Raw genomic sequence first — 14,039 nt, 5'->3', positions numbered from 1 at the left:
ATTCAATTTTGAATGTTATAGGAAAAAGGGAGTGCATTAATTTTTTTTCAATAACAGGAAAAAGCAAGAGAGGCACTTTCTTCCCATGCAAATATGTAGGTTATTGTCAGCAAATGGCTCAACAATTTTAGGACTTCTTAAAAAAAAATAATCACAAGCCAAGAATATATTTTGACATTTACTTTGTTCTTCGGTGTGTGTGTCAACTCAGCAAGTAGGTCTACATGTAATATTTTTAATCCATATTTCTTTTGAATTAAGGAAACTCTACTGGACAGATGGAAACACAATCAATATGGCAAATATGGATGGTAGTAATAGCAAGATTCTCTTTCAGAATCAGAAAGAACCAGTTGGTAAGCATTGTTTTTAATAGTCAGTCACTACAGTGTTTAATGCTATAAATGTGAACTTGTTCAATATACCTTTGATTTAGAGCCTGAGAGAAAATACTACTACTACTATACTACTATAAATTAATTCAGGAATTGATTGATTTCCCTGACCTATATTGTGTTTATATTGGGTAAGTAGGAAACATTCTTTATATGGAGATAAATCCACTTAACATGAGAATTTTTACAATGTAATAAATACTGAAGTTACTAAAAAGTGTAATTAATGAATATCTTATTTTCAGTGGCATATATCTGATACAATGCTACCTAGGCAATATAAGTACTGATGTTTCCCCTGATCGTCACTATTGTGTCATTATTAATAGTTAACGATAATTTAGGTTTAGCTATTTAGTGTTTAGTCTTCAAAAGTTTTCACTGACTCTGTAATGTGTTTATTTAGTTTGGTTATTCTTTCTTTGACAATCATTGCAAATCATCAGATATAACAAGCTGCCAACAGAGAGCTCTGTCTTGCTCCCATAAAACATCTTTGAAAATTTTAAGTACAAAAATTCCTTGAGAAGACACATTATCTATGTCGACATAGCGATCTCTATGTTATAATATTGTTTAAGCACTCTTCCCGCATATTTTCTTGTATTTTGTTGAGAGACAAGAATAAACATATTGCTTCTTTGTCATTTCAAAATTCATTTTTAAAAAATTCAATGATGAAGCTATACTTTGGTATTAAATGAATAAATGATGGAACATACAAAAGAAAAGCCTAATTTTGCTTTGAGTGGAATATCGTATATTGTTTGAATCTGGGAAACGAACTGATATACCATGAAGCTTATCAGTAATTTTTTTCTTACTTTATAAATGTTGAAATATGCTGACTTGAAGTAGCTCATTTTTAATAGTGATAATTCAATAAAGGTGTAGTTTCACTAAGATTTAGAATAAATGATTCTTTTCATGTAGTCTATAGAACAAACCTCAGATATAAAATGATACTGGTAATAGCTCTTTTCTTTGGACTGTTTGTTCTAAGATTTGTACAAAATTGAAATTCACAGTTGTGTTAGAAATTAAAGGCAGATTGAAATGCTAATACTTCTGTGTGGAAGATGACAGAACAAAAGAAACAAGAAACTACAAGATTAGGCCCCATACAAAGGACTTAATTTGGACTAAAGCGATTCAGTTGGTACTTATCTGGAATTGTTCAGAATATTTAATACTGAAAAGTGAGTATGATGGAAGTAATATAAGCAAATCAAGTCCTTACGTTGTAAGACAAGCCATAGGTTATACCAAAATGTTCATTTATATTCTGGTTTCTGTATTGGGGAAAACCTTATCTTCTTTAATAAAAATATGTTTTCCTACTCAAAATAAATTAAGGGAAGAAACCCTAAAAGTTTAAGTTTATAAGACAGGAAACAGTGTTAAGTATTTGCAGTTTGTAGTTGGTCCCTGAGGTGTTAGGGACCTAACTACTCTAGGTCAATGATGTTTCAGTGACAAATATTAGATATCGACTCTGTCAGTTACTGTTATATTTGAAAATTATTTTAAAATATATTTTCAAAATAACACTTTCAGTGAGTTTTAATTTGTTCAAGACATACTATTTTGGCATAATTAGCTCAGAACTTCATTACAAATCATACCTTAAATCAAGATGGAGTGTGGCCTGTAAGACATTCATTTATTCAGTATATAGCATATTCGATTTTTAAAAATTATTTTTATTAAATCATAACTTTGTACACTGATGCATTTATGGGGTTCAGGATACTGCTTCACTCTACAATGTGAAATGCATACACTGAACTAAGTAACACATCCATCACAATTATATTCATTTCTTAATAGTTTTGAATTGTACCATTGCATCATGAACATTTGGACTAGGCCTGCTGGGTCCCTCTTTAGGATGTTCCTTGGTTCTTGGCTCCCAGGGCCAAGAATGAGTACTGGTGCCTAACTGATAATGGAGGGATCACAAATCAACATACATTTATTGCAGAACAAAAGCATATAAACTATAAGGATGATATATCTCAAAGAGTGAGACGTGACCCTCTCCATGAGTGGGGAAGAGATGGGAAAGTCTGGGCACACACTGTCTTTTGTAAGCTAACAAAGCTAAGTGGTTTGTCCTGCCTTTCTCCCCACCTTTGGGGTAATCGACAGGTTGGGATTACATAATAAAACTTCTAAATTTTAATTATAGTCATGGGCCCAATGAGCCCAGGTAAGTAGAAGGTCACTATGGGTTCCTCACTACCTGTTCTGACTAGGGGACAGTCCCTAGCTGTAACTTGCCTCCTACTCTTCAGCCTTAGCCACTCCCTTGCCACCTGTTTACTCTCCTAACCCACCAGATCTAACAGGGCTGTTGATAAAAATTTGACAGTATTCTTTTCCTTAAGAGGCACAGAAACTTAAATTATTTTAGATTCCATTAAGTAAATTTAAAATAGTGCCCTAGGCAAGTTACTGTTAGCTTGGTGGTGCTTGGTTTTCTTATTTGTACAATTAAGACAAAATGTCTCATGAGAATTGAGTGAAAAAACTTGTGAGGAAGAATATCTGGCTCTTAATATTAGAAACTATCAGTAGTAGCAGTAGCTTGTACTTTAGGTCTCACAGATTGGAATTGGAATGATTTGATTGTCTCTAAGTGAGTTTAGAGAAGAACATGGGTGGAGGGAGGGTGATTGGTGGGATCACGCCTATGGTTCATCCTATAAGGGTACATGTGAATCTCTCTAAATGTAGATTATAAATGTCTTAACACAATAACTAAGAAAAAGACTATGTTACCCAGTTGGATGAAAGTATTTCAAACTGTATACAGAAACAGTACACTGTACCCCATGATAGTATTGATGTACAGTGCTATGATTTACTAATAAAAAAACAAACAAACAAACAAAAAGAATAGATTCCATCCATATATGCCTCTAACATTTCCTTTGATAACATTCACTGATCTTAACTGACAACACAAATTAATGAATTAAATTGTTCAAAGTTGAAGGGGAAAAAGCAATTTCAGAAACCCGGAAATTAGGGACAACTTAAAGCAATTTTCACATGCATATAAAACATTCTTTTTCCTGTGTTTTAGGAACCACATAGTTGGAGAAAAGTTGTTAAGGGGAGCTAAACAAATCTGGATATGAATCTTTGATATTTTTAACTTTGTGACTTTGAAGAAGTCTCTCATCTTTTTCTAAGGATCAGTTTCATTATCTATAAAATGGATATAATAGTATCTAACTTTTGGTGTTATTTTTAGAATTAAAGCCACATATGAAATAATTATCTCATGTTCCCTCAATTCCACACTTATATACTCTAGAGAGATTTTATGTATGTGCTCTAGGAAATAAGTACAAGGAATTACATTAAATCATTGTTTATCATAATATACGAAATTTGAAAGGATACTAAATTCTTATTAGAAAAGGAATGAATAAATAAATGAAGCATGCTCATTGCTAAAATATAATACATACATATAAATATTTGTGTGTATGTAAACATACATAAATATATACATACACACACATGTTATATATGGAAGTTCAAACCTTCTGAAAGTTTGAATCTAAATCTGTTGGAATTAATGTGCACACGGAAACAAGAGTCTCACAAATAAGAGACTCTGAAAAGAGCCACATGACTGAAGTTTTTATACTATACAGAAAGGAACAGAGGCTCAGAGCATGGTGACAGATTATGGGGGGAGCAAGAAAAAGCTTGGCAAGCACGGGCTGTCTGGTTATGCAGATGAAGCCTCACAGGTAGCAGCCCTAGTAAAGAATAAATGGGAGCCTTTTTGAAAAGTTTCTCTATCAGACTAGAAAAAATGTTGGACTTACAGGCTCCTTTTCCCATGAGCTAAGTTTTTCCTAGATCTGGATAAGGCAAATAAGTAGGCCTCAAAGAAAGCGCCTGCATCTGCTGTTTTACTTCACAAATGTAGATTTTCTCTGCAGATGCAAGTTTCCCCACAAAGGACAGCTTTTCAGAGCTATTCCTGGGTCTGTAGCCCTCTGAATAACTATCTCAAAATATGTCGAAGAATTGTATTTTGGAGTGGTATATTTTGCTGTTTTTTTTCCCACATACGTCTCAAAAACATTGAGAAAAGTAATTAGCAGAATGATACTTGAATACTGATACCACTTAATATAATTTCAAAACGAAACACAAAGTATGAATATATATTGCTCCTAGATATATGTATTTATAAAACAGTGGAAAGAAGGAGACTGGAAATGTGCACACCAATTATATAATTGCATTTTCTTTGAGAAGGGTCAATAATAGCATCTGAAAGGGAATTTTCATCTTTATCAGAGAGGATTTTAATGGCCTAAGTAAATTTTAGTATATATTTAATAAAAAAGATTCAAATGAAAATAAAGTGTTAATAATATTTAATCCTATTTAGTAAATTACTAAATTTATGAGTGTATATTTTCTTCTCTCCTCTGTGTTGAATGCTGACTTCTTAAAATATTACTAAAACAACCTGTTGTTTAGACAAAGCTGAACTTCTTAAGCTCATCATAGAAAGGGGATTCCTAATCAGCTAAGTCTTATTAGTATCTCAGAGGGGGAAGGGCAAAGTTGAAACAGTAATCGAGATTTTTAAAACCTATTTTAAGGTAGGTCTTTCAACAGGAGACTTGGTTAGGATTGAGTAAGGATCATCACACAATAATTTCAGATCGATGAATACAGAGAGAAGATTTTAAGGGGAGGTGTTTCAGAGTCTTGAAAAACAAACTGTCATTTTATGCTTTGTTTGTTTGTTTGTTTTAAAGTTGATGACTATTTCGGGAAGTTCTTTAAATCAACTTATCTTCCTAGGCAAGAATTTCTACCAATAAGAAAGTTATATCATTGAAAACAGTAAACTAGTAAAACCAGATTAATGTAGGCAACAAGGTATGCTTTTGATTTTTATTCTGATTTATAAGACTAAACTTTTGTTTCACAATTTTTTTAAGTCATTTTTAAATGCTTTAAAAATATCCTTTGTAAAAATGTTTGGACATTAATGCATTTTTTCATGAGCTTACTCTAAAAAGCTGATCCACAACAGTCAGGGCTCCACCTGAGAAACAGAGACAATTATGTGTGTGATATAGTTTGGCTATCTGGCCCCTTAAAATCTCATATTAACACTTGATCCCCAGGGTGGGATATGAGACCTGGTGGAAGGTGTGTGGATGTGGGGGCAGATCCCTCATGAATGCCTTGATGCCCTGCCCACGGTGATAAGGAAGTGCTCACTTCGTTAGTTTATGTGAGAGCTGGTGTTATAAAAGAGCTTGGCACCTCCTCCTCCTCTCACCATGTGACATGCCTACTCCCCTTTAATCGGAAGCTCCCTGAAGCCCTCCCCAGAAGCAGATACTGCCACCATGCTTTTCACACAGTCTGCAGTACCATGAGCCAAATAAACCTCTTTCCTTTATAAATTACCCAGTCGCAGGTACTCCTTTACACCAACTCAAGCCAACTAATGTGTGAGAGTGTGTATGTATATACAGAAAATCCACCTAAAGTCATTGATAAATTCTTGGAAATTGTAACAACAAAATAACATACAATGAAACCAATTTCACCATAGGCTAATTAATATGAATAATAGTTAAGTACCTGCAGTCGCAAAACCATCAACAAATTTCTAAATAAAGACTCAGAACTCTTTTAATATTTAACATTTAAATAAAAGTGGTATGTGTATACCACAGTTTGTCAATCTACTCATGGGTTGATGGGCACTTGGGTTGCTTCCATGTCTTGGCAATTGTGAAGTGAGCTGCAATAAACATTCTGGTGCAAATGTCCTTGTGGTAAAATGATTTTTTGAACAATAGATATTATTCCTTCTATCCAACTGTATTTTCTTACTCATTAACTATCCTCTCTTCATTCCCATCCTCCCTTTCCCTTCCCTTCCCAACATCTGGTAACCACCAAGAAACTCTCTAGCTTCATGAGATTTGCTCTTTCAGTTCTCACATATGATGAAAACATGCAGTTTTGTCTTTCTGTGCTTAGCTTATATCATTTAACAAAATTGAATTTTTTTATTATTGCTAAATAATAATTCCATTGTGTATATGTACTTAATTTTCTTTATCAGTTCATCTGTTGATGGAGACTTAGCTTTATTCCATATCTTGACTATTGTGAATAGTTGTATAATAAACATGGGAATATAGATCTTTCTTCAATGTGGAATTCCCAATAGTGATTTTGTTTTCCTTTTCCTTTTAAAATATACACTTAGCATTGTGATCACTGTGTCACATTGTAGCCCTATTTTTAATTTATTGAAAAATCTGCATAGTATCTCTTGGCCTATGTGGAAAAGTTGTCACAGAAACACCCTTGTATAATAATCTCTGCACACACTCATGTCCTGTAGACAACCCTACAGATGGATGGACATGAAAAGTCAACCCTCAATGTAAGCATGTTTCACATCTCATGGATACTTTATTTTCTTTGTGCCTTTGTTTAAAAAAAATCCACCTATCACTGAACCTGTGCAGTTCAAATCCTTGTTGTTCCAAGGTCAACTTTATTAACTTACATTTCTAGCAACAGTGTAAGGTCATTTTCCTTTCATCAACCAACATTTTTTTTTATCATAGCCATTCTAACTGGAGTAAGATAATATCTCATTATCATTTTGATATGCATAATCCTAATTAGTGTGGTTGAATTTTTAAAATATATTTGTTAGCCATTTTATGTCTTCTTTTAAGAGACGTCTATTCAGATCTTTACGTTTTTAAGTGGATTATTTGTTATTTTGTTATTGAGTTGTTTGAGATCCTTATAGATTCTGGTTATTAATTCCCTGCTGAATGGATATTTCACAAATATTTTCTCCCATTCTGTACAGTGGTTCTTCATTTTGTTGATTGTTTCTTTTGATATACAGAAACTTTTTAGTTTGGTAAACTAAATCCTATTTGTGTATTTTTGCTTTTGTTACTTGTGCTTTTAAGATTTTACTCAGCGTATTTGCCCAGATCAATGTCCTAAGGCATTTCCCAAATGTTTTCCTCTAGTAGTTTCATAGTCTCAGGTAATACATTCAATCTTTCATACCTTTTGATCTGAATTTTGTTTATGGTGAGAGGTAAAGGTCTAGCTTCATTCTTCTGTATACGGTTATCCAGTTTTCTCAGTGTCATCTATTAAGAGACTTTTTATTTCCAGTGTATGTTCTTGGTGACTTTGTAAAAAATGAGTTGACTATAAATGGGTACATTTATTCTGAGTTGTCTAGTCAGTTTCATTTTTCTATATGTCCATTTCAGCTTCATGTAACAGTTTAATTTGAAGTCAAGTAATGGAATGCCTCTAGGTTTATTTATTTATTTGCTCAGGATTACCCTGGCTACTTGAGGTCTTTTGTGGTTCTATGTTAATGTAAAGCTTTTTTGTCTATTTCTGTGAGGAATATCATTGGTATTTTGGTCAGAATTTTGCATTGAGTCTGGAGGTTGCTTTGGATAGTGTTGATATTTTAACAATATTAGTTCTTTCCAATCAATGAGCAGGTATATCCATTCATTCTTTTGTGTTCTCTTCAATTTCTTTCACCAATACTTTACTTGTATAAATTTTTCACTCCTTTGGTTAAATTAATCTCTAGGTATTTTGTGAGTTTTGTGGCTATTGTAAATGGAATTACTTTCCTGATTTACTTTTTGGTTTGTTTGCTGTTAGTGTGTATAAATGCTACTGAGTTTTTCATGTTGATTTTGAGTTCTGAAAATTTACTAAATGTATTTATTAGTTTTTTTTTTATTTGTTTGTGTTTTTGAGACAGATTGTCTCTTTGTTGCCCTTGGATAGTGCTGGGCATCATAGTTCACAGCAATGTCAAACACTTGGGCTCAAGTAATCCTCTTGCCTCAGCCTTCCAAGTAGATGGGACTACAGGGGCCCACCACTGTTCATTAGTTTCAATAGGTTTTTGATGGAGTCTTGAGGTTTTTCAAATATAAAATTATGCTATCTGCACATAAGGATAACTTGACTTCTTTCTTTCCAATTTGCTAGGATCCAGTATTATGTTGAAAAAAAGTAGTTTAGGTGGCCATTCTTGTCTGGTTCAGATCTCAGAGAAAAGGCTTTCAACTTTTTCACATTTGGTATGATGTTAGCTTTGAGTTTCTCGTATATAGCTTTTATCATTTTAAGGTATAGTCTTTCCATACTTTGTTGAGAGTTTTATCATAAAGGGGTATTGGACATTGTCAATTTTTTTTAAGATTTATTGAAATGATCATATGGTTTTTATTCTTCATTCTGTTAATGTGATGTGTCCTGATTGATTTACATGTGTGAAACTGTTTTTGCATCTCAGGAACGAATCTTACATGATTATGATGAATAATTTTTTTCAACGTGTTATTAAATTCAATTTTCTAGTATTTTGTTTAGGATATTTGTGTCTGTGTTCCTCAGGAACATTATCCTTTAGTTTTTTGTGTCTTTGTCTGGTTTTGGTATCATGATAATACTGACTTTAAAAAATGAGCTTAGGGCACCAACCACATACACCTAAGGTGGTGGGTTTGAATCCAGCCTGGGCCTGCCAAGCAACAATGATGGCTGCAACCGAAAAAAAATAGCCAGGCATTGTGGTGGGCGCCTGTGGTCCCAGCAACTTGGGAGGCAGAGGCAGGAGACTCGCTTGAGCCCAGGAGTTGGAGGTTGCTGTGAGCTATGCCACGGCACTCTACCCAGGGGGACAGCTTGAGGCTCTGTCTCAAACAAACAAACAAACAAAAAAAAAAGAGCTTAGAAGTATTCCCACCCTTTAATTTTTTGAAATAATTTGAATAGAATTATTATTAGTTCTAATGTTTGGAATAATTCAGTAATGAAGCCATCATGTTCTGGGCCCTTTTCTTTGATGAGACTTTTTGTTACTGCTTTGATCTTATTACTCAATATTGACTGGTTCAAGGTTTTTCTTTCTTCATGACTCAATCTTGATTGATTCTATTCTTCCAGAATTTTGTTCATAATAGTCTTTAATTGGCATATAATTATTCATAATAATATTTAGCAAATTTTTCTTTTTGAGATAGAGTTTCATTCTGTTGCTTAGGCTAGAGTGCTATGGTGTCAGCCTAGTTCACAGCAATCTCAAACTCTGGGTTCAAGTGATCCTCCTGCCTCAGCCTCCCAAGTAGCTACGACTACAGCTGCCCATCACAATCCCCAGCTAATTTTTCTATTTTTAGTAGAGCTAGGGTCTCACTCTTGCTTAGGTAGGTCTCAAAATTCTGGGCTTAAGCAATCCTCTTGCCTCAGTTTCCAGAAAGCTAGGATTATAGATGTGAGCCACTGTGCCTGTCCTCTAATGATTCTATGGTTTCACTAATAGCATGCTTAAAACTCTCAGGCAAGAACTGAAGCTGAAGGTTATGGGTCATATTTCTTCTTTGTTCACAAGATATTTCAATTGATTGGATCAGGACAATCAGATTTGGGGGTATAATCTCTTTCACTTAATGTCAACTCATTATAGATGGTAATCACATCTACAAAATATGTTTACAGCAACACCCAGATTAGTGTTTGATTGAATAGCTGGGGCATCATAGCCCAGTGTATTAACACAAAAAAACTATCATCACAAGTTTTGAACACAAAATTTTCTGTTTTTATCCAGTGATGTATATACTTGGAAATTGTGTATATGTTAGTCCAAGCATAGATTTCCATAACTGTTGACCCAAAATCTAAATAGAGGCATCACGTGAACAAAAAATTAGGTGACATTTAGTAGCCTTGCTTTCTGAATGGAAGGTGGGTGAATGACTTTGTTCCAAATTTATCGTATAGTGACTTTGATATAGATTGTTATATAGAGTATGATAATGTGTTCTTTTTAAGCCTAAAAGGAGAAAAAGAAAGAATGTTCGAGAATGTTTTATAAATAGTCCCCAAAATATCTGCAAACAAATATGTATTTTAAAAAGAATAAAGAAAGACAACTCCACAAATCCATGCTTTAAGCCTCTATATTAGCGTGTTATGTTAAGCACTGTAGATGACACAAAGAGGACTTCTTATAATACTAGCTTTGTAATACTTACATCCTAATGAGAAAAAAGTAAGAAACATGGTGAGGATCCACATGTTGGTTTGCATGAATGGGAGTCTTGAAAAAAAAGGAAAAAACAATTGAAGCCCTACAATGTGATATTTTCTGAAAGACAAGGTAAGCGGAAAATATGGACACTTTCCTCGTGGAGTTTATAATCTAAAAGGAATTGCAATGTTACAAAAACTTTCCACTCCCATGTTTGCATTAATGTATACAGCTATCATTTAATAAAAAAGAAAAAAAAAAGGAAAAAAAAAACTTTCCACTCCAGCTATATTTTCCTTTTTGATTTTCTCTTAATTGTCATGTTCCTTCCCCTAACATTCATTTTCACAAATTATTTATTGGCCCAGAAATGTCTCCCTTCCACCTTTTAATTCACTCACTCCTATATAATAAACGAAGCATTATTTCTTCCAGGAAGCCTTCACAGACATCTCTGACTAGGCTGAAGTCTCTTAAAAAGGCACTTTTATGTATTTTAGTTTTTAGGTCTGTCACTATTTACATTTTTTATCCACTTGTTGAATATTTAATTGACTGTTGCCTCATAAACTAGAAAGTTGGGGACTAATCTCTGTATTTTTTTTTTTTACCCTTACATCCTCAGTGGTTGAAACATAAGTTGTCACCATATACAGTATTTGTTGAATAAAGTCAATACTATTCTTCATCCTATGGCTCTTATAGGATTGAATAAACCTAATATATATATGTAGTATATCTTACTTGAGTAAGATTAATTTGTGAATGTGGGGTATTTAGAAAGACTGTTTCCGGTGGAAATGCACACTTGGTGATTGGGATACAGATTCATGTTGCATTTCATTCAATATATTTGATGAGTAAAAAACAAATAAATAGGCTCTCAGACTTTTACTTATACCATCATTTTCTCAAAGTGTGCAAAAATTATGTCAATTGAGTTGCTCATAAATCAGTGTATAGCTAGCTAGGGAGGAGAAGTTGGAAATATTTAATTTCTGAATCCACTTTTATGCTTGTTACTGTGGCTGGGTCTCCTTCCTCCTCTATCTACCATGTGGCCATTTGTCCATCATTAGCACCTTAATCAGAGATTTCTTCTAAAAAGTCAGAACAGGTGAAAGAAATATGGTCAAGTTATCTAATTATTGACAAGTGTTCTTAGCACAGGTAACAAAGATGAAATCAAATTCTTTTTACATATATTCCAGCCACACTAATGGTGATTTGTGATATATCCCAACAGTCTTCACATTAATTAAAATGGAGTAAAAGTATGTTGAATAGTAAATTTTAAGTTACAGTATTCTGAATATGTGTGTCTGAACTATTTTCCTTAAGTATATCTAGTAACGTATGACTTGCTAATTTCGACAAATTACTAAAGTATTTCAAATTATTGTGGGTTTTTTTCCTCTTTTTTTTTTTTTATTTTTGGCCAGGGCTGGATTTGAACCTGCCACCTCCAGCATATGGGGCCAGTGCCCTACTCCTTTGAGCCACGGGTGCTGCCCCAAATTGTTGTGTTTTTTATTTTAAAAAATTTCCTTTTGCTGCTATATTTTCCTGTCTTTTTGGACAATTTGGAATTGTAATGAAAATAATTGGACAAAACAATTTTTGGTTTTATATATAAATATATACATATATTTAAACTGCTAGTTAATGTTGAATCAAGACTAAGTCTTATAAGGAAATACTCAATATTGAAAAATCTTTTAAATACTCTCAAGAATCCACATCATAGTAATCTCACTTTCAAAGATTCTTTCAGAACTATTCCCCTGAGATGATTTCTAAAATGTAGTTTTACAGTAGTGAGAATGAATATATGAATATGTGAAAAAATAAATGCAAACCTGTTTCTCCTGGTGTACATGATCATCACGCTCAGGAAAGGGATATTTATCACTGCATTATTGACTCATCGTGATTTTGTTTACTCATTACAACCAATTACTGTAATTATTATTTCATGATGAATCTGTCTGGATGAGTTCTGGCTAAAACTGCCTACTGTTTTACTTAAACAATTTCCATGAAGAAAAGTAGGCAATTAAGAAAGGAAGAGGAGCCACTGTGCAGTTAATTTTCTTCTCATGCATATTGTTACCAGATTATACATTTTTCCTCCAGAATGTGAGGAGAAAACATTATATTCTATCTGGAGAACAGGGGAAAACATCAACTCACAGCAATTGTTTCTGTCACCCTTTATAGCATCTGCCTTCTCACCATGAAGACGCACCTTTGTGTCTGCATGCACTAATCCTGATGTGTCCGCTGTAGTAGTGAACATGCTCACTTTGATGATAATTATAGTGACTACTTTTTTAAGCACTTAATATATGCCAACCACTTGGAAAATGCTTCACATTCATCTCAAGCAATCATTTCTGGAAGGATTTCTTACTCTTTCATTATAGATTGATAAACTGAGTCTTGCTGAAAGAAGTTAGTGATCCATGATGAATAGGAAAGCTGAGATTCAAGTCCAAGTTTATCTGCTTCCAAAGCAGTTATTAAATTTTAACCATTTTGCTAAGCCCAGGGAGGTTGATTTCATATACTAATTACCTGACCTCAAGAAAAGATCAGGGAATAAAATTGGTGCTTTCTCAAATATGGAAAATGGAAAAGAGAAAAGTCCAAAGCTCGCATACTCCTGAGAAATACAGACCCAATTAAGACACAGCAGTCAGTTTTTCTAAGCAGCCAGGAGTATGCAAGAACCAATTTCACCTCTCTGCCAATTTTGCTTCACAATTAATTATTCTGAGCCTTTAAATGCTTATTTCAAATGGCAGTACCACTGATGCACTAGACTTTCTAGTTTGTGGAATTGTTTTTATGTTGTAATTCACTGATTCCCCTTGTGTGTTTGCTGTTAAATCCACGTGTGACATACTTAAAATAGAAGTGCATCATAATTTTATCAAAACACCCAAGTTGGCATTTTATGAGAGTGTATCATGAAAGACTGAGTAATAACAGCCTTCTGGTAGTTTGGGCTGAATAATTTGGTTTCTTTTAAACACAAATCAACATTCCTGTTATCCGTTGTGGAACTAAATATACTGATTAAAATTTACTGCTCAGTCTTGGATACATTACGTGTTTCTGTAAAGCATGTCACATATCAGAGGATTTGAATTTACTATTAAAATTCTATCTCTGTTTAAAATGTATACATATTATAAATTTTATTTCTTATGCTCATGTAAAACAACTTGGGTTGTCCACCAGCATTACCCTGCAAAGCTATTCTCAATAATCTACTGTACCATATATTTTATTTCCTTGATGTGTTCCCTCATTTTCAATGTAATTCCATTCAAAAGTCCTTTGTTTACTCAATCTTTAAACATATGTTCTTGAAATCTACCAAGAATTTTCTATTATTTCATCATTCTAACTCATATGATATATAAAGTAGCTTTTGAAATATATTCATGGATAACATTCATAAGCACTTTTACTACATTGAAAGAATTCAAGAGACCTTATTTTTAAAAGCTAGATTTTTTTTT

At 33.4% G+C, this 14,039-nt stretch overlaps 1 protein-coding gene across 1 annotated transcript in view; it reads left to right on the top strand.

The window, feature by feature from the left end:
* LOC100949794 (low-density lipoprotein receptor-related protein 1B-like) overlaps nt 1-14,039 on the top strand; it is a gene marked incomplete at its 3' end in the record, with an annotated part of 1,553,965 nt that overhangs the window by 1,298,515 nt on the left and 241,411 nt on the right. Inside the window, exon 31 of the mRNA XM_003793025.1 lies at nt 199-356. Within this exon, the coding sequence (XP_003793073.1) occupies nt 199-356 (158 nt within the window). The remainder of the gene's footprint in view (nt 1-198; nt 357-14,039) is intronic.

This window comes from Otolemur garnettii, unplaced genomic scaffold (genome assembly GCF_000181295.1).
Source record: "Otolemur garnettii isolate 467f Iridium unplaced genomic scaffold, OtoGar3 scaffold00064, whole genome shotgun sequence".
In the NCBI taxonomy this organism is placed as follows: Eukaryota; Metazoa; Chordata; class Mammalia; order Primates; family Galagidae; genus Otolemur; species Otolemur garnettii.
The sequence above is the reverse complement of the archived record's forward strand: the minus strand, read 5'-3'. Positions and strand labels throughout refer to the sequence as shown.